Source organism: Watersipora subatra, chromosome 6, assembly GCF_963576615.1.
Source record: "Watersipora subatra chromosome 6, tzWatSuba1.1, whole genome shotgun sequence".
Classification (NCBI taxonomy): domain Eukaryota; kingdom Metazoa; phylum Bryozoa; class Gymnolaemata; order Cheilostomatida; family Watersiporidae; genus Watersipora; species Watersipora subatra.
In genome coordinates this window covers 27,715,382-27,736,305 of record NC_088713.1, presented here as the reverse complement: position 1 = coordinate 27,736,305, position 20,924 = coordinate 27,715,382, and the positions used below count along the sequence as shown (strand labels likewise).

The 20,924-nt window shown below is 37.1% G+C and overlaps 1 protein-coding gene across 1 annotated transcript in view; it reads right to left on the bottom strand.

The window, feature by feature from the left end:
* Positions 1–1,140: 1,140 nt before the first annotated feature.
* The window catches only part of LOC137398177 (uncharacterized), a 300,195-nt gene continuing 280,411 nt past the window's right edge, over positions 1,141–20,924 (bottom strand). The window contains 20 exon segments of the mRNA XM_068084283.1: positions 1,141–1,538; positions 4,067–4,193; positions 4,645–4,802; positions 5,557–5,751; positions 5,934–6,099; positions 6,656–6,881; positions 7,860–8,119; positions 9,027–9,199; positions 10,988–11,089; positions 11,286–11,400; positions 11,886–12,088; positions 12,991–13,116; positions 14,556–14,708; positions 15,297–15,416; positions 15,792–15,947; positions 16,380–16,550; positions 17,322–17,549; positions 18,788–19,033; positions 19,575–19,742; positions 20,478–20,672. Coding sequence (XP_067940384.1) covers positions 1,386–1,538; positions 4,067–4,193; positions 4,645–4,802; positions 5,557–5,751; positions 5,934–6,099; positions 6,656–6,881; positions 7,860–8,119; positions 9,027–9,199; positions 10,988–11,089; positions 11,286–11,400; positions 11,886–12,088; positions 12,991–13,116; positions 14,556–14,708; positions 15,297–15,416; positions 15,792–15,947; positions 16,380–16,550; positions 17,322–17,549; positions 18,788–19,033; positions 19,575–19,742; positions 20,478–20,672 — 3,441 coding nt within the window. The 3' untranslated portion in view covers positions 1,141–1,385.

Genomic DNA, 20,924 nt, shown 5'->3' with positions numbered 1-20,924 from the left:
AACCCTGCTGTTCATGAGTATACCTAGGTAGTCTAAAAAATTAGTAATAAACAATGTTTTAAACTTTGATGCAGTAATCCACGATCAATGCTTCAAGTGTCCTTAAATTGGCAAGATTTATTAACCTTGATATCAAGGTCGGAGTTGACACATGTATTACTATCACTTGCTCTTAGCAGCTAAAAGCTCTTGTGCTGCATTGTGATAAATTTGCAGCTATTTAACAGTGGTAGGCATATTTAGCACTGTATAATGACAAGAGTGCCCACATTGAGAAGCACCTGTTCTGTGTATCTGGTTGTTCAGTAAGAAGCTCCATGGGATGAACACACACTTGCTGGCATTGTCAGGATTACCATAGTCTTCATTCAATAATGCTGAACTGCATCAAAGTGAGACTGAATTTGGGTTTATAACTCAATGTCTTTACTAATCTTGCTCCTTCATCTTGCATGCTAGGTAGTTATCTATAAAAATTCCGTTCATAATAAACAAAAACTCATTAAACATAAAATCATGAACATGGTCTAGAAAGGTTGACCATGTTTAGTGATCAACAGCATGCTTACAATGTGGTGATGAAATCCTCAATGAGAGCCTATTCAGTGTCTTGTACTATGGAGATATGAAAATTAAATCATACACTCTCCTGGTCTACAGCCCTAGAAGGTATTATTACATCATACTCTCCCTTGGTCTACAGCCCGACGAGACATTATAGTTACTAAATTTGTCAATTTTCTCTTGCCCGGGCTATAATCTTGTGTACACTCTTTAAACCGAAAATACCATTGTTAACATAGCCTTAGGCAACTAAATTATGCCACTTACTCAGTATAATAACACTGTTGTGTAACTGACAGTTGAGTATCATATGTCTAGCGCAGTGCTAGCCAAGCAGAGGAAATCTTGCATTTGTAAACAATGCTATCATTTTTCGTGGCATTAAATGTATCATGAAATAGGAATTACCAAAACTGAAAAAACTTTGAAATAAATTAAGACTTTTATTGATATTCAAGAACATGATAAATAGTATATAAAATATGTGGGAATAAATAACGTAGAAAATGGACAGCAAATACAGCAGTGTAAAATACCACAGAATACAATATATTTAGTTATTTAGTTATTGAGCAAAAAGCTCCGGTTTTATGGAACACCAGAGTCGGTGGATGGATTTGTGGACGGTTCAAACAGTAAAGATTACTCTGTAGAAATAAGATAATTACCGTAGTGATAAACTAAAACAAGGATTCTATAAAGAATTGATATAAGCTTGAGACTTATATACTGGTTCTGTCTAGCCATAATTAGAAGTGTCGACAAGCACTGACAGGTGTCAGCTGTTATGGCATATTGTCAATCAAGATAAACTGTCATGTTTATTTCTTAGAGCTTCCTTTAAGCTCACGTCTTTTCCTCTGTATCTCTGTCTGGACATCTTTGGCTGACTTTGCGATAGATGATTTCTTTTTACTTAGAGTTTTGGCGACATCAGACTCTTTGTCATCAAACTGCGACTCCTTCTCAAGAACCTGCACGGGACGTCCACAGAAGAATTTCATATGTAAATAAAGGCTTATGATAATACAAGGAAGGCTAGGAGAAATATTATTCTTGACTGATACAGGCAAAATTAATCTCACTCAACACAAACAAACTAAGGAAACCTCTAACTCTTGCGTTCGACGAAAACTATTTTTGCTTGCATTACTAATGTTGGAGTTGCAGTCTCACTAAATACAAAGGTATATTTGTTATGAATTTATCTTAAAATTATTCAGTAAACCCACTAAAAACATTTTATATCATCACTAATATTTTAGCTGTAAGCTTATTAAACATAAAATATATCTACAGTAGACATTTATTGAAAACAATTGAATAAACACAAAGTTGGAGCTAAGACGATATTCCACCTTTATCACTATTTAGAATAGATGGATGATGATATCGATAATGATGTAAATGTAAAAGGGTAAATGTGAAAGTTAATTTAAATGATATTTTTTTATTCAACGTTAGAGTAAGTAATACCACATACCACTCACTCTACCTCTCGCCCTACCACTCGCCCTACCACTCAGTCTACCACTCACTCTATCATTCACTCTACCTCTCACTCTACCTCTCGCCTTGCCACTCGCCCTGCCACTCGCCCTACCATTCACTCTACCATTCACTCTACCATTCACTCTACCACTCACTCTACCACTCAATCTTCCACTCACTCTACCATTCACTTTACCTCTCACTCTTCCTCTCGCCCTACCACTCGCCCTACCACTCACTCTACCACTCACTCTACCATTCACTCTACCTCTCGCCCTACTACTCGCCCTACCACTCACTCTACCATTCACTCTACTATTCACTCTACCACTCACTCTACCATTCACTCTACCTCTCACTCTACCATTCACTCTACCACTCACTCTACCATTCACTCTACCTCTCACTCTACCTCTCGCCCTACCACTCGCCCTACCACTCACTCTACCACTCAATCTTCCACTCACTCTACCATTCACTTTACCTCTCACTCTTCCTCTCGCCCTACCACTCGCCCTACCACTCACTCTACCACTCACTCTACCACTCACTCTACCATTCACTCTACCTCTCGCCCTACCACTCGCCCTACCACTCACTCTACCATTCACTCTACCACTCACTCTACCACTCACTCTACCATTCACTCTACCTCTCACTCTACCATTCACTCTACCACTCACTCTACCATTCACTCTACCACTCACTCTACCACTCAATCTTCCACTCACTCTACCACTCACTCTACCATTCACTTTACCTCTCACTCTTCCTCTCGCCCTACCACTCGCCCTACCACTCACTCTACCACTCAATCTTCCACTCACTCTACCATTCACTTTACCTCTCACTCTTCCTCTCGCCCTACCACTCGCCCTACCACTCACTCTACCACTCACTCTACCACTCACTCTACCATTCACTCTACCTCTCGCCCTACCACTCGCCCTACCACTCACTCTACCATTCACTCTACTATTCACTCTACCACTCACTCTACCACTCACTCTACCATTCACTCTACCTCTCACTCTACCATTCACTCTACCACTCACTCTACCATTCACTCTACCACTCACTCTACCACTCAATCTTCCACTCACTCTACCACTCACTCTACCATTCACTTTACCTCTCACTCTTCCTCTCGCCCTACCACTCGCCCTACCACTCACTCTACCACTCACTCTACCATTCACTCTACCTCTCGCCCTACCTCTCACCCTACCTCTCACTTTCAGGAAAAGTAACAATTAAAACTTTTTTGCTGATTTTTAACAACTTATTTTTACATATAGTTTAAGGTTTTACATTTAGCTTATTTACTTAGTTCTATTAAGGGAAATTGCTAAATCTTGTATGTGATTACTTCAATTATTTATCATTTATTTTTGTGCTCTGGAGCGAAGTAAACATTGCTTAGCCAACACTTCTCTTCACAAATCTATAACACCAGATCATCGAAAAGCTGTGTGATCCTTACCACCTTCAACTCTTTCACTACCGCGTTAAATTCGTTATTCTGACCAAATTAATTCGAACGGATTTTCAAAAGTTTGATAAACTGCTAGTATTTAAGCAATATTTCGAGAATAAAAACAGATATCATTTTACTGTTAAATGCGACTTATTCACAACAAAGTTCTCTACAAAATAAGTATAAAATTATTTAGTGAATCCAACTCTCGCAAAATTTCTGACGGTTTCTTTGCGTTTCACGAACGCTGTGTGTTTCTTACTGTCATGGCGATAACGATCTGGTTTTCCCGTTTCAAAAAATAATTAGAATTGCTGAGTCAAAAGATTTTCTATTGGTTGCACGTGATTGGCAATAAGGTGGTTTTGTTGGAGACAAAATTTGATTGGTCTAGCTAATGTGTGGGCTTCGTAATAAAAAAGGTGAAACCTTATTGATAAGCCAATACATCGGCTTACGGTAGAGAAAGAGTTAAAAGGCGTAAGAAAAAAACGTGACATCATCAACAGTAAATTATCTATTAGAGACACTCACCTCAAGCAACTGAGTGTTGAGATCATCCGATATATTTTCCAGCCGCTCAAGCTGCTTGCTGAGAAGATGTGATTGTCTCAGCTCCACATCGCTGTCTTTCTTTGCTGCCTTTGAACTGACATCAGACCTGATTAGAGGTAAACAGTGTTAGAAGCAAGGAACTATGTGGTAGACTTAATAATAAACCAGAACAAGGATAGTAGGACATATTTAGCCATAGAAATTCATATTCAACATGATATGTTTTGCTAAGAGATGAATTTGTCACTAAGCAAAAATCTTAAATCTTCATATTAGTATCAAATTTGTTATAAACCTTAATAGATAGTAGGAAGATGAAAAGAGGAAAAATAGTAGTACAGTAGATGTAAGAAAGTGCAGTATATTGAGTAGGAGCGATGGAGCTAGACAAAGACGCTATTCAGCAGAAGTTGTGAATGAACATAGATGTGACATGGCAGCAGCAACTTATCCATTCATGTCATGATGTGAATCTTACAGTAACAGAAAAGGTGTAACCTGAGTTCCAGATATACCTATTCATCATAACACATGGAGTTCGGAGATGACATTCATACCTTTTGATGTTGGCAGAGATATCGAGTCCTTTCAATTCTGCTAGCCTCTGTTCCACAATATCTAAGGAAGGTTTCGTTCCTCCCCGTTCATTTAGCAAATGTCTCAGTTTTACATTCTCAGCATCACTTGATTGGAGCTTCAGGCGTGTATCAATGTTCTATGATACAAATAAACATGTTAGAAATGCTAGATAAAAGCAGGAATTATTGAACTTAATGGTTTATGAAAGAGAAGTACCACAATGGATGGAGACTGGAACTAAAAAGAACATATGTGATGGCAGTTTGCTGTCTCCGAAAAACCAAACACACTTTTTCCTACACTACTCGCTCCTTTAACATGTGATGATACTGATCTTAACTAAAATTGAGACTCCCCATTCATGTGGTGTTATTTTCAACCAAAATTTGTAATGAAGGGGGTACAAAATTTTAAAGTAAAAAACAATAACTAGTCAAATTAAACTGCTCATCAGCGCACATTATGAAGTCTCATTTGGAAGCACGCAATTTTAACTAAACTACACAACATGATAGCTATTTTGACATTGATCAGCTCACTGTCTCATTGCTATATATATGCATTATTATATGCATCATATACCTAGCATATCATTAATGTTAGAGGTTTCCATCATACATTAAGTTTAATCAATAAATATTTAACAATGGATGATGCAATTCACATGGTAGTAAACTGTCACTGAGAGCAGGTAAATGTGATACTATACCAGATGTAAAAGCATGACAAGAAGATGCACAAACTAACTCTTCAATTGATATAAAATCAATATAATTGGTGGAAAATTTGCTCTGACATGAAATCAGATCTAGTCTTAAAAACAATCGCAAGATAAAAATGTGATGGTGGTGAACTAAAGTCATACCTGTGAATAGAGATAAGCTACTAACCTTGCTATCAAACCTCTCTGGTGGTCCAACTCTGAGTTCAATGAGCTCTGCAAGCACATCAGTCTTGAAGGCAGACGTGTGCGAGTGCTTGAATGCCAGTTCGAGAGACGAGCGGTTGGTGAGACGAGCTGTCATTGTTGGTGCTGAAGGCCTTGATCTTGAGAAGAACATATCTTGGCAGACGACCTTCAGAGCCTTTCAAATAATCGCAATCACAATGAGACAAACAAAACACTAAACAGTATGCGAGCTCACACTGAACATCCAAATAATGCTAATAAAAACACTTTTCATCGCTTTTCAGCGACTACTAATTTCTAACTAAAACCCAACAGTCTGGTCTAACTGATGGCTATCATCGAATGTATCTGACATACTTTATAGAAAGCCCTGAGGAACATAGGTTGAGCATCATCAGTAAGGTCGCCCATAGCTATATGACTGAGGCAGTGCACGATGACCAGTATGAACTCTCCAATACTCTCCAGTCTCTCCTTGCGTACAAACAAGATGTTTCTGGCGCGCTCAAAGTAGAATGAGTGCCTGGAGAATACATTGATAAGAATTACACAGAAATAAGCAAGTGAGCGAACTAATTAGAGAACAAAGTAAATATTTGTATAAGTGTGCGCTCTTCCAGGAGTAACCAAGTGGTGATGAACTAATTCTAATGAACTAATAATAACTGATTCATGGGTGGTAACAAGCAATAATTACTCTATCAACATACCTTGTAAAGTGATTGAAAAAACTAAAATTACTAGTACTACTACTATAATTAGTAGTAGTACTAGTAGTACTACTAATAGTAGTTCTACTAGTAGTACTACTATTAGTAGTAGTACTTACAGTACTACGTACAGTACTACTATTAGAGTACTAATAGTACTAGTAATACTACTAGTAATAGAAGTAGTATTACTATCACTACCACTAGCACTAATAGCAGTAATTGTACTAATACTAGTATGATTACCGCTACTACTAGCAGTAGTAGTAATATTAGTACTAGTACAATTAGCAGTATTAGTAGAGTTGCATATTTCACACAGCAGGAGATGACAACTACAAACACAACCAGCCGATGCTGATGTCTCACCTGTATGCATTTCTAGTGTAATTATTATGAGGTAGTTTGGAGGCGAGTAGAATGGACACTGGCTGCACCCCAGTCAGCTCTTCCATAAGCTTGGCTACAAACACTCCAAATCGGTAAATGACAAACTGGGAGGCGGTGATGTCTCTGATATCTACAGGAACAAGCTCTCCTTCACACTTCCACTGAGCATCTTTGACATCAAGGTAGGGCACTGAGTAGTCTCCACCTTCAAAAAAATTAACAAAGCGTGAAAACTCCTGAGCCCGCCAACCAATGAAATATTTTAATCACAGCAGCATCTTGATCTCTAATTTCTTTGCTGTACCTGCAAATGGACAGTAAAATGCACTCATTGTCATCAACTGACATACTGCTAAAATGAGTACTTCCCGTTTGTCACACCAGTGCTATTGTGAAAGAAGCCAGCCGACTACCAAACCAGGGCCAGTTGGTTCTAGGAAAGGTCTAACCTGACGAGAGCCAGCTGGTTAAGTAAAAGGACCAGCCGGCTTTCTCGGAGACGGAGGGTTGGGGCTAAACTATATGAAGGATTGTGATGTTGTCCCTCGGTGCAGGAGGATAACTCCAGAGTGACAGATGCATGCACTTCTATTGTACCACTCTTTTTATTATAACGCGTTGATAACTGATTGATACTGATAAAATACAAAGTACTAGCAAACTTGAAATGGTTAACTTTTCTGGTGTGAAGAGGCAAAGAGTGGTGCAGGATCTTTTACACTATTTACTATCATTGTACTGAGAATATAAACAAAGATATTGGATGCTTGTTGAACAGTTTTTGAACTGTAATAATAAGCAACAACCAATAATAATAAATACATCAGTCTAATATGTTTTACATAATGTAGTCCATTGCGTGACTTGGTCTGATGCTTCTACCTAAATGACAATCTGCTTTAAAAGATGCAGATGCTAGCGACATCAAAGATGCTCCGCCAGTGAGAGAGTGCAAAATATCGGCGACATGCATTTGTAAATTTGGCTATGCTTGAGAAAGGGTTAAACTGTAATAATAAGGAATAGCCATTTTCATGAGGGATGAGACCCCCTACTTGGTGTAACTATTGCTACAGTGTCACAATCAGCTAACCTGAACTAGCAAGCTTATATCAAATAAAGACAAACTCATTACGTATTATAACTCTATAACGATGGTTATCCAGTAGAGCTGTTTACAAACCTGTGACATGGGAGGAAGTAACTCCTGACTGCTTGTCAAGCATGCTCTGTAATTCCTCGACTTGCTGGAAGAGAGGTGAGGACATAAGCATTGAGATGTAGTCTTTCTCTGAGACTGGACCTACTGTTGCTACTGCTGATGTCTTTGCTGCCGGCTGTTCGCTTCCGACCTGTGACATTTTTACTGGTGCCGCCGTGGTTGGCCTCAGAGCGGCTTGTTTGGTTTCTGCTCCTTCGACGTCAAGGAAGTTTACCTTTGTGCTACAAAACACTTTAATCTTTGTAACCTACATGAGTATTAATTTTTTTGTCTTTTATGTGAACAAATGGAATATTTATAACATCTTTTGCTATTTTTAATGTATATAATAAACACAGTAGAACTTAACCATATGATGCAGCAGTTAACTCGTCTATCATGTTCATAAAACATGCAAGTCATTTCATTATATACATAATATATATATAGTATATATATAAATATACATAATATATATTATAGTATATAAATATATACAGTATATAAATATACATAGTAAATAAATATATTATATATATTACATATATATATTAAATATTATTTATATTAATATTATATTATTATTGATTTATTATTGTTGTAAAAGTTTTTCTTCACAGTCGTGTGGTGGTAGGTGACTGGTTGTAGTCCATGTTGAGTCCGGGTCTTAACAAAAGGCCAAAGGATCCAACATCTTCCTCAACTCCACTAAGAGAGGACCTTCCTCAAAATGTGAGTTGTTAATTGTTAATGTTAATTTATTATTATTATTATATTATTATTAATTATTATTATTAATATTATAATATTATATATAAATATTACACATATAAAATATATATAATATATATATTATATAATATACATAATGTATATTATATATAATATATATTATATATATTTGATATATATCAAATATATGTATTATATATATAATATATACATGTATGTATAAAATAACGTATACCTATACAAATCGGGTATACACAGCCAAGAAAGCACAAAGTTGGTTTTACTTGACGGAATAAACACCGCTACATACAACTAACTACATACAACTAACTACATACAACTAAGCTGCGTCAACAGGGAAGAATACAGAATTACTGACACTAGTACAAAAACAGCATGAAAAAATTATGAACATACGTGTTAGCAAGATCGTCTGCATTAAGGTTCCTATGTTGTAGTTCCTGCTTCCTCTGTTCATCAGTTTTTTGCTGTAGATCTTTAGCAATACGGGCTTTCTCAGCGGCGGCCCGTCTTTCCCTGCGCGCTTCTAATTTAGCCTGAAGACTCGCATGGCTTTTCTCCTTCTCACTCTGAATGCATATTAATAAGAATTACATAAATATGGTAAATGTGACTTAGCAGACATTTACAACTAGATGCCTGAGTCCGCAACAATTTATTAACTATAAAGTAAGTACATCAACTATAAAGTAAGTACATCAACTCTAAAGTATGTACACCAAATCTATACTTGAAAGATTTACCGTTTATTTATAAACATGAGGTGAGCTAATCATCGAAGCATTTCCTATAAACTCTACATAAAAAGAGGAGGCATAAAAAAATACCAAGATGCCTGAGTACATGTCAACTCATCAACTTAAATGCATGTACATCATACCTACATGTATCATACATATAATATATGTATCACATATATCATACATGTATCACACATATCATACATGTATCACACATATCATACATGTATCACACATATCATACATGTATCACACATATCATACATGTATCACACATATCATACATGTATCACATATATCATACATGTATCGCACATATCATACATGTATCACATATATCATACATGTATCACACATATCATACATGCATCACACATATCATACATGCATCACACATATCATACATGTGTCACACATATCATACATGTATCACACATATCATACATGTATCACATATATCATACATGTATCACACATATCATACATGTATCACATATATCATACATGTATCACACATATCATACATGCATCACACATATCATACATGCACCTTTGAGAGATTTACAATCTATTTATAAACACTATGTGAACTGAGCACCTAAACATAGAGCAGTCAAGTCAGTAGACACGAGCGATTTGATCTGCCTGACTAGTAAACATCTACTATAACATGCTGGAGAGAAAGAACACACACATAACATTAAGAGGCACCAAGAGAGGTTCATCTACACATAACAATGAATATGAACTAAAGAGAGCAACTGTGGCCTACAGGACATCACAAGATGTAACCTAAAGGTAGTCTAGTCTAAATCAACTGTGACAGCATGTCAACTGTGACAGCATGTCAACTGTAACACCATGTCAACTGTGACAGCATGCAGGGTTCAATACATTCACCTTCAACTGTAGCTAGAAACAAAAGCAATTGTATAGCAATGTTATAATTGTGAGAAACTGAGTGTCACAGAAGCATGCAAGTAGCCACAACAATTGCAGCAGGAAAGGCTTTTGGGTATCTTATCTGTCTACCTGGCTTCTAGTTGATTTTTTTGCTAATTCTATAATCAAATACTAATAGATTATATTATTATTATGTTACTGTAATATTACATAATACTAGCCATAATCCCGGAGATGCCTGCTATTTCTTTTATTATCAAACAGATATGCAGCAAGGGGGTGTTTTAGAGGCTGGTTCACAGGAACCAGATGGAGTTTTAAAATCAAAGATTTTTGGCAACCTGGCAGAAGGCACTGAGCATATGCATGTGAAATTTGGATGAAAGATAGTTGAAATGCATAACATTTACATGGACTAATGCAGACACGCACTAATGGTAGAGTGTGACTTAGTAACATAGATCAGGTCGTACTAGTGGCAGTAGAAGAGCTTGCAACTGACTAGCTGCATTTAGATGTGGTCATATTTGAAACCGTCCAAGAGATGATCACATGGAGAAGATGAGGCTGGCAGCGAGAAGGTTAGTAAAACAGCGATATAAGCAATGCAAATGCCCGAGCAGCAGGCAGCGCCAATGAACGTAACGCTACTAACATGTACTTCTAATGCAAGTACTTTCATAACTAAGACCTGATACTAGCCAGTGCGCTCACCTCGAGGTTCTCCTGCAGTTTCTTCACGGTCTCCTTGTGCTCAGCCAACAACTTCGCCCTCTCATCCTCATCCTTGGCCGAATTAGCGATCTCCTCTTCTTCCTGTAGCATTAAAACAGCACTAGTAATGATGAAGAACGAATACTACAGTATATGAGAGGGTTTACAAAGATGATTCACAAACTATAATTTATGAGTAACCAGCCTTGAAAGGTTTTGTTTAAAAATGACTAAACAGACTCAATGAAACAAGAGTGGGTAACTCTCACAGTATTCATTAGCAAATAAACTAACACACCTTTTGCTGTCGTTCTCTCAGCTGTTGCTCCTGTAGTCGCTGCCTATCAGCCAATCTTGCTGCCTCCCTTTCTTCTTCCTTCTTTTTCTCCAATTCAAACTCTTCTTCCATTTTTCTGTTAAAATTACACTGATTGGATTTGTCTAGGAAGACAAAGAGAGGAGAAAGGAAGTAAGAAGATGAGCAGTAAATGAAAAAGGGAAAAAGTGGTGGAAAGGACTAAGACAAGAGTTGCAAAGGGGTGAGATCATAAGAGCTAGAATAAAGAGGGGAGGGGAAGAGAGGGAGGGAAAAATTGGGTAGAAAAAAGGAGATAAGGGAGAACGGGGGTGGAAGGGGGTTGAAAAGGAGAACAAAAGGGAAAAAAGGGGGCGAAAAGGGGAGGAGGAAGAAAAGGAAAAAAGGGGGGTTGGTGGAAGGAGAAAAAGGGCAAGTGGGAAAACGGCATCAAATGGAAATGTAACAAGACGGAGCATGGAATGTAAGAATGAGAAGACAAAGGAGCAATGGGAAAAGAGAGTAAAGATGGAGTAAACAATAGAATGAGAGATTGATTAACAGTGACATGAGAGAACTTGATCCCAATTTGAAATAACTTACCTTATAGCTTCCTCCATTTCCTTCCTCTTTGCCTCTTCCTGCGCCAGTTTAGCTGCCTTAGACTCTTCGAGCTGAGCAGCCATCTTAGCCACTACATCTACCTTGTACTTATCAGCAGCCGCTCTCGCCTTCTCTGCCTCTTCCTCATATTGCTTGGTGAGAGCCATCTCTGGTGTTAAGTCTTTCATCGCATCGAATAGCTCCTGTATTATAAAGGTCGCAGATACATAACTTGACCTTAGATTTAAAAAAGATTTCCTAGAAGTACTTGACTAAAAAATTTCTGACAAACAGAACTTTTTCAAATTGCATCAGAACTATATTGTCATAAAGGTCACAAAAAGGTCAAACATAGCTGACAAGCTTTAGTAATTCCATGCATTGTCTTGTACAAAGCAGAGGAAGAAATTGGTTAAGATTAAAAACAAAAAAGGATCATTACGACCACACAATTCTGATTGGTCTACTGCAGTTACTAAAACTCTGATTGGTCTACTGCAGTTACTAAAATTCCGATTGGTCTACTGAAGCTATTAAAACTCTGATTAGTCTACTGCAGCTACAAAAAGAACTGAACTAGTTAGAGACAACTTATTGATCATAACATCTTAATAGAATATCTTATCTCTCATCTGCAGGTTTGTTCCAACCAACAGCTCCGCAGATGCAATAGTTATGGCTTAAAGGTTGACTTGCAACAAAATTCACGTTACAATTATTTGGTATCAAAAGGTTCAACCTGTCTTACTCTGCTGTGTTGTATGTACAAAATATATGGAAATGCGATAACAAGCTCTTGAAAGCTCAAAAACGAACAGTTAATCGCAGCCATCACGAAAATGACGTAGATTGGATCGAATCGCCGACGAATCCACAAATGGAACCCTTTGAGGCACGATTTCAATACGTTTACTTAACTTCAAAGTGAAATTTCAATTTCAATCACACCTGTGATATGTTTAGATATGAACTGCTGACATAAACCCTTTACAAAAAATCTGAGTATATGCTATAAATATGGGACTACTGCCAAAAGTCAACTGCTTGTCTAATCTATGACGATCAGCAAAATTAGCCAGATAAAAAAGTGGAAAGAAATACGCACCTTGAGTTGTTCCTCTTTGAGATGCAGCTTCTCGTACGTCTGCTTTATCTCGAGGTCTCTCGAGGCATCAAACTTGGCTGCTGCCGTTATGTCAAGCGTAAGGCCATCAAATTCACTCAGTTGTTTCTATAAGATATGTTTATATAAACAGTAAGTTATATGAAAGTAGAAACAACTGCTACAATTAAACAAAATGTTCTACAACTTTATTAGGATAATTTTTGTCCTCTGAAGCCATCATGTTTAGTTTCCAATCATTTTGGTGAAAAAGGAAGTTAACAATTTTTAGGTATTGATGATTTTTATCTTAAAAGTTAACTGACAGTACTCTACAATTACAGTACATCTAGTTATATATACAATGTATATAATAATTATAGTTTGTATTTTATCAATGATATTAATGCTGAAAATACAAAAAGTCAGTTTTAGTAACAAAAATACTCACGAAGCTCGAAACTGCAACAAAAGGAACTCTTTTATGGTTAAACATAGTCGTATGATATACGATATCAATGCTAACAACTAACCAATGCCACCGAAGAGTTGGCCGCCATTTTAAAACATTTCCGTATCTAGTTGCGACACTACATGTTTTGGTTACCCAACATGACAGACAATTAGACCGGAAGGTCAAAACAGATTCCACAAATACCAAAAATGCATGCACTGCAATTATATGTCCCGTATTAACTTTCAAGTGGTGGTTATAGAATTACACCAATTGGCTTGTAAGTACATTTTGTGGCAACTTGAGGCCTTCACACAAATAGGAATTTCAAAAGCTGTCCGTAAAAATTAGCTATTCCCTCAAAAGTCTGTTTAAAACCCATGCATACCTAAACATACCCATGTTTAATGCATACTTTGCTTTCCTGAATAAGGACTTTGAACAGACAATATTTAGATAATTGAGTTGATTAAATTAGTAGAATAAATAAATGACTGATATAATTGGGTACAAAGTGTTCCAGAGATATTTTTAGTATTTTCCGATATTTCCAGCAGTCCGTTTGCAGTCGATATTTTGATAAGATCGCAAATCTTTCTGTCAAATTTTCTGAGCTGAAAATGCTGATGAAAACTGGTATTTGGTTAAAAATCCACAAAATATTATTCAAACGCCAATCTGCAATTTTATCTGCTGCTGTTAATGCAATATTAATGTTAATATTTTTAGCTTACAGTTAACCTTTAACCTTTAACTGAATCAGGCTTTAAAACAAAGTGTTTTCTTGAAGAGCCTCTTGAGGTTTCTGTATTTCCATACTTGTAATAAAATCACCTATTAATGACTTAGCATTTAAAAAGATTGGTACACAAATTAATACAAAAACTAACAAGCTCAGCCAAAGGTATGACAACTCCAAAGTGAAAAGGTTTGACCACTACATTTTCAGGTGTTCACCAGTAAAACAATTGGTACAGCTGGCAATAGAAAGTAGAGTTACTATGAGAAATTACACTACACGGATAAATCACTGACTAACCACAGCCAGTCGCATTTACATTTGCATAAATACATCTTGGAAGCTCAGCGTTCAGTCAAATGTTGAACAACTGACCTTGTGCTGCCGTTTGAGTGAGTCACGTTTTTCAGCAAGCTGAGAGTCAGTTAGACTAGCAGCGTTAACTATTAGGTCTGTCAGCTCTTGTTCCTGTACCTTTATAAGCTCCGCCCTCTCTTCCTCTCTGCTGACTCGTGCACTATTCTCCGCCTAGCAAAGAATTTGAAACTGAATGATAAATAGACTACCTATAGTTATATCAGAAGAGAACAGCTAAACTGATAGCTTGCCGTTATCTATACATCCTTTCAAAAGATGATAGTATGTGCATAAATTGTAAATCCAACAGTCTGGTGTTTAAAACTAGAATTCAAATTTGTGTACTTATTATTAGACTTTTCCATGTGTGATGGACCTGTATTTTAAGAGTAGAATAATTATACTTAAATGACCTAAAGATAGCTACATTTAGGTACCACTAAGCAATCATCAAAGTTGTTAGTATAAATGTAGCAATAATCAGCAAGCTTTCAGTCATTTTTAGATGTAATAGTTTAAGAAACCAATCATAAGATATTTGTAAGCTAATATACAAACAGACATGACAATCTTATCTTCAATATACCTCATTAGCTCATAAAAAACTCATGCCCAAATTCATCTCAAAATAAACTTGGTTGAAAATAGTTTTAGAGTTAGTTATAATATGAATTTAGAAGAGAAGTTTCAGAAGACCAAGTAGCGATAAAGATATATTAATACTAGCTAGAATAAACAAGTTACAGATCAGTGACAGACCTGAGCCAGTGTGTTGTCACTCTGTCTCGTCTGCTGATCCTCAAGTCTGACAGCTTGCTTAAGGTGTCTCTGCCTCAGCACTTGGAAGATGAGACTCTCTTTCTCGTCTCCATTTTTACCCTGTGATAAGTTTATGCAAGTAACGTGGCACGCGGGTAGCAAGGAGTACAGCAAAAAATAAAAAATGTAATAAATAAATGGTAACTTTTTTGCCTCTATATGCGAAGAGATGCAACCTAAACTAACCGTTCCGGCCTTACTGGGTACATAGAAAGAAATAGATGTACTACATTGAAGGAATTGAATGGTAAATCATGAAATTCGTTTTTTCTGTGCCAGGCATAAGTTCAAATATTATGAAAGGAAAAATAAAAAAGCTTATTTACCTGACCAAAAAAACCCTGAATGATAAAAAAGGTAAAATGGACCATAAAATTTTATACCGCAAATGTATCTGTTAGTCTAAAGTTTAGCGTTTTAGCCTGAGAAACTAACTGCTGCATGGAGCTGTAGCACATCCCTCTCCTGTTTCTTGCTTTCAGCATCTAAGAGGGAATCTCTCTCCTGTTGCTGCTTCACCATCTCATTGCTTAGCTCGTTGTCAAGTTTAGCCTTCAGCTGGGCGGCTCTCTGGCGCTTCCTCTCCTCTATCTGTAAATGGAAGAATCTCAGTCTACATATAGAATTTAACGTGAAAGCCTTTGAAACAATTTGTGAATTATGACCTGTAATATCGCAACTTCCTGAACTGAATACTGAGTTTTGGCATCCATGTCTCTCCAATTACATGTAGATAGAACGACTTGAGTTGGCAGAAATAACAAGAATACGGTAGCGAATCAGGGCTTGCTAGTGAGTTTACATCACAATATCATAGCTCATATAAATTTACAAAAAAGCAAAAGGGAGTAGACAGTTTGAAGGAGAAGAATCTGTATGCGTAGAATGATTCACGTCAACTAACACTAGTAACAAGTGACATGGAATTATCATGTCTGAAGACGACATGTTTGTCTGAAGACGACATGTTTGTCTGAAGACGACATGTTTGTGCTGACCAGGTTTATCTATCAGCTCAGTTACCTTATCTTGAAGGGTCTTCTGCTGGCGAGCCTTCTCCGTGTCAAGGTTATTTTCCAATGCAGCCAAATCCTTATTGTGCTCAGCCAATAGCCGTTCATATTCTTCAGTAGACAAAGTTCGCTGTTTGGCGGCCATCTCACGATCAAACTTCCCTTTTTCACTCTCGAGAGCCTGTGAGCAGATGAAAATATGGTGTTTACTTTGATTTTTGGGTTATACTCAAGGAAAGGAGTGGGCATCTACATGTATGTTTCACAGACTTAAAGCTTTGACAAACAATTGCTTTACGTTATGACGCAACGCTGTGACAACTGTGACTACATAATTGGCTACACTGCTCTATCATGATATGACGATTGCTTCATTTATGTCGAGGTACGGATTTATACCTTTCATTGAAGATCTCTGTAGATAGATATACTGCGCTTAGCCGGAGTGTAACGCTGCTCAAGTGGTATGCGAGCAAACCAATTTCTTATTTTGCCGGTGAAACAAAAAGTTATGAATCACTATTTTTGCAATCATGATTGAAAGCATTGATTTTTGCCATTGAAGAAAGTAGGGAATATGACTAGATTCATTTTTGGTGACAGAAAACATAGTCTGAGTCAACCAATTATGCCTAAAACTTATGGCATAAAATTCATGCAATTAGCTTAAAGTCGAAGATTTTTTCGATTAGTTGCTAGGGAAGACCCACGCTAGGTAGAACCCTGGGCCTTAGCTGCAAACCAAGGGGCTTTTGAACTCTGCTAGCTACAATACCATGAGCATGTCATGTAACAGCAGTGATAGAAACAAAGGACACACACTAATGAAGAGAGAGATGGACAGATGAACATTCAAACTGAACACCTGACCATAAAAACAAATGAGTAACAATTACAACAGAGTTGAAAAGTTATCACAAAACAATGCAATACCAATCAAGTGGCAACTGACCAGCTGCTTCTGCAGGCTCATCTGCTTCTCAACAACTTGTGTTGTGCTCTCCAGTTCTTTATCGAGCTCTGTTACGGCAGCTCTCAGCTCTTCCGTGACCTTGACCTCCACCTCAGCCAATTTCTCTGTCTGTTTCTCGTGCAGATGTGCTGCCTTATCAGATGTTTTTGACATCTTTTCAGCAAGGTCTTTGACAGCATCAGCAGCTACGGCTTCTCCTTTACGTGCCTGAGTAAGATGTGGTGAGATGGAGCGGTAAGACAAGTGAAGAAAAGCAATTTATAGCTTTAAAAGTTTTAAATATTAGATGAAATAAGATAAAGAATATAAACTTTATACTTCTAAAATTTAAAAGTATAAAATTCAAACATTATGAAGTGAAAAAACAAAATTAAATGCTGAACTATAGAAATTAATAACATAAATGCATCTTGCACTATTACTCTAAAGTGTAGCTTGTTAGCCTGAGAAACTAACTGCAACATAGAGCTGTAGGACATCCCTCTCCTTTACAAAAGGGTTGTGCTACATCCTTCTATAAAAGGTGTGGAATTTAGCCTTGTACATCTCTTCGAAGTATATCATTTTTTAGAAGTACAAAATTTTAGAAATATATATATTAATATTATTATATTAATCAATAATAACTGCAAATTTTATTAGCACTATTTCACTCATGCATAAAACTGAAGATATCGAACATGAATATATAAGAAGATTGTAGCTGAGAGCAAGAGTTAAAATGATTAAAACTGAACAGTCCCGCAGTAAATAATAAAGTGATGACAACAAGCAATTAAAGGCAGAAATTCCAAGAGCTATTAATGTTACAATGCGACAAATCTAGCAGGTGCCTTGACACTCGGAGCAGGTGCTTGACACGTTGTCATAATATATGGTTATGATTGCAGAGAACTCATACAACAGTCCAGTAACTTACCTTTTCAAGCTATTAAAAGAGAAAATCAATTAGTAACAAACTGATCTCTTGAATAGCCCACCCTGGTCTTCAACTATCTACTAGCTAGAAACATTCTAAAACACTGTAGTCACGCTTATTTCTTTCCAATAACAGATTGAGGAATATAAGTAACCAATAAAAGATACCTCATGCTGTCTCATGATTGGCTAAAAGATTTACAAAAATTTATTAAGGAATGTTCCTATAGTTCACCAGTAGCTGTAAGTTTACTATTTTCTGCATATCTATAGATTGTATACATACATAATATATATCTATCTATAGATTGTATACATACATAATACATATCTATCTATAGATTGTATACATACATAATACAATATTTCTTCCCCTAATATAAGCTTGCACGAAAGTACAACAATCTTTTGATTTAAACTAATTCACACGAGAGTGTGATTTGAGCATGAAACTTTATTGTAACATGTTATGAAGTGTACATTATGGCTACATTTATTAAGTGTGTATTATGAATGCAAACTCTCACCTGTGCCAAAGAAAGACGCGCCATCTCTTCGTTTACTGCCTTCTCTTTGCTCAACTCCTCCTGCATCCGCTTTCTTGCTGCCAGCTTAGCTGCTAGCCGGTCTTTCTGAGCGTTTATTTCACTCTCTGACTTTCTTTCCATTTCTTTTAGGTGCCTTCTGTGCTCCTCTATGAGACGGTCTCTCTCTTGCAGGTCTTTTCCAGCCACCTTTTTCAGTTCAGTTTCCTCGTAACTGTACAGCTTGCTCTACAATTAGTAGAAAATCGTGAGGGAACTGAGGAGCATCAAAAATGAATACTAACAATAGTAAGTTGACAACAAATAATATAGTAATAATTTAATAGTCTTGATATTATGTACACCTCCTGAGATGCTGATAGGAAACGCGTAAGTTAAAGATTGATGACATCTGACAATGAGAATAATACTGTACATATGGACACCTGCCAGGCGTGCCAGACTCTAACTAGACATATGGACACCTGCCAGGTGTGCCAGACTCTAACTAGACATATGGACACCTGCCAGGTGTGCCAGACTCTAACTAGACATATGGACACCTGCCAAGCGCGTCAGACTCTTAACTAGACATATGGGCACCTGCCAAGTATGCCAGACATTAACTGTACATATGGACACCTGCAAAGAGTGCCCGCCTCTAACCATACATATGGGCAACTGCCAAGTGTGATTGCCAACTGCCAATTTTTATGAAATTGTGAACCAAGGCAACAGCAAAAAGGAATATAGTAAAATTTTACGGCAAAACATTTATGGCTGGTATTACCTTCTGCGTGTTTCTCATCACAGCAAGAAGTGCCTGGTCGGCTTCCACAAAATCAGCGTTCTCCTGTGTCTCATAAACCTCCTGAAGCGCAGAATTGTCCTCAGCACTAAGGACCTTGTCAGGCTGAAGAGCAGCTCGCTTTTTCTGTCTTCGCGACCTCAATTTTTCCTGCACGAATAAAGATCGACAATATACGTCTGACCACAGAATTTACTAAAAACTGCTGCTGCAACATTTTTATCTACAAAAAACAACTTGCTGGACACAACGTCATCTCCTAGATTAGAACATTTGACTCTAGTAGCAACATGAGAGAACAATTGGCAAGTTAAAAAGGCAAAGCTCAGACGGAAGGAACACAGGCTTTTAAATGTTAGCATCTTTGGCTTCTTTGCATTTAGTAACGCACCATCTTTACACAACGATAACCACTAAACATCGACCTGTTCCAACCGCAAAAAATACAAAATATTCCATCTGTGAAATACAAGCAGAACAAGACCACAGGCCTCCGACTAGTTTCATAAGAGCGTAGGTGAAATATTGCTGGCTTTTTTTGTCATTGATAATCGTTGTTTGACATTTGGATACAGCTAATACAATCATAGGAAGGAACATAGCCATCCGTTTGAATAGAAAATACACATCGGGAGTTGTGTACACATTGGGGGTGTAAGGAAACATGTGGACAGACAACTCGTTACAAGTTCCAGTAGTAAACTCCGTGTGGAAATAAATTCAGGTTCATCTATATTCGTAAATTTTAACTACAAAGTAAATATGCTTTATTTAAAGAAAAGGACTAGCAACACTTTCCTAGCACTAGGCTCTACCTTTAGAGCTACAAGTTTTGACCAAAAACAAAGAAAACTTATTCTAAGTTGAATTTTGAAATATACTTACTATGATAGCTTGTGTACGCTCCACATTATCAACCATGTGCACATGTTCTCCTTTGATTATAGCATCTGATGCCTCATCTCCGATGGAAAGATGGAGGTTGGTGAGCCTCTCAGAGGCGTCAGTCTCAAAGTGTTTGCCGGACTCCAGGGCCTCCTGTTCAGCCAGCTGGTTCTTCATGTCAGCCAGCATCTTTTGCTGAAGACATCAAATAAACATGTGAAACAATCGCTAAACATAGTAAGTATGATATTACTATTAGAACACAGAAAAGGCAGAATCCATGCAAGATGCAGCAGTTGAGATATTATTCTTATATATTATTACATAATTATTTTTGTATAATCCCACGACCACACGAGCGGAGCGGAAGTGTGGGAGTTTTATGATAAATGCATGCGCACACAACTTACGAAAATTATTCATCAACAATGAGACGAACCCTCGTCA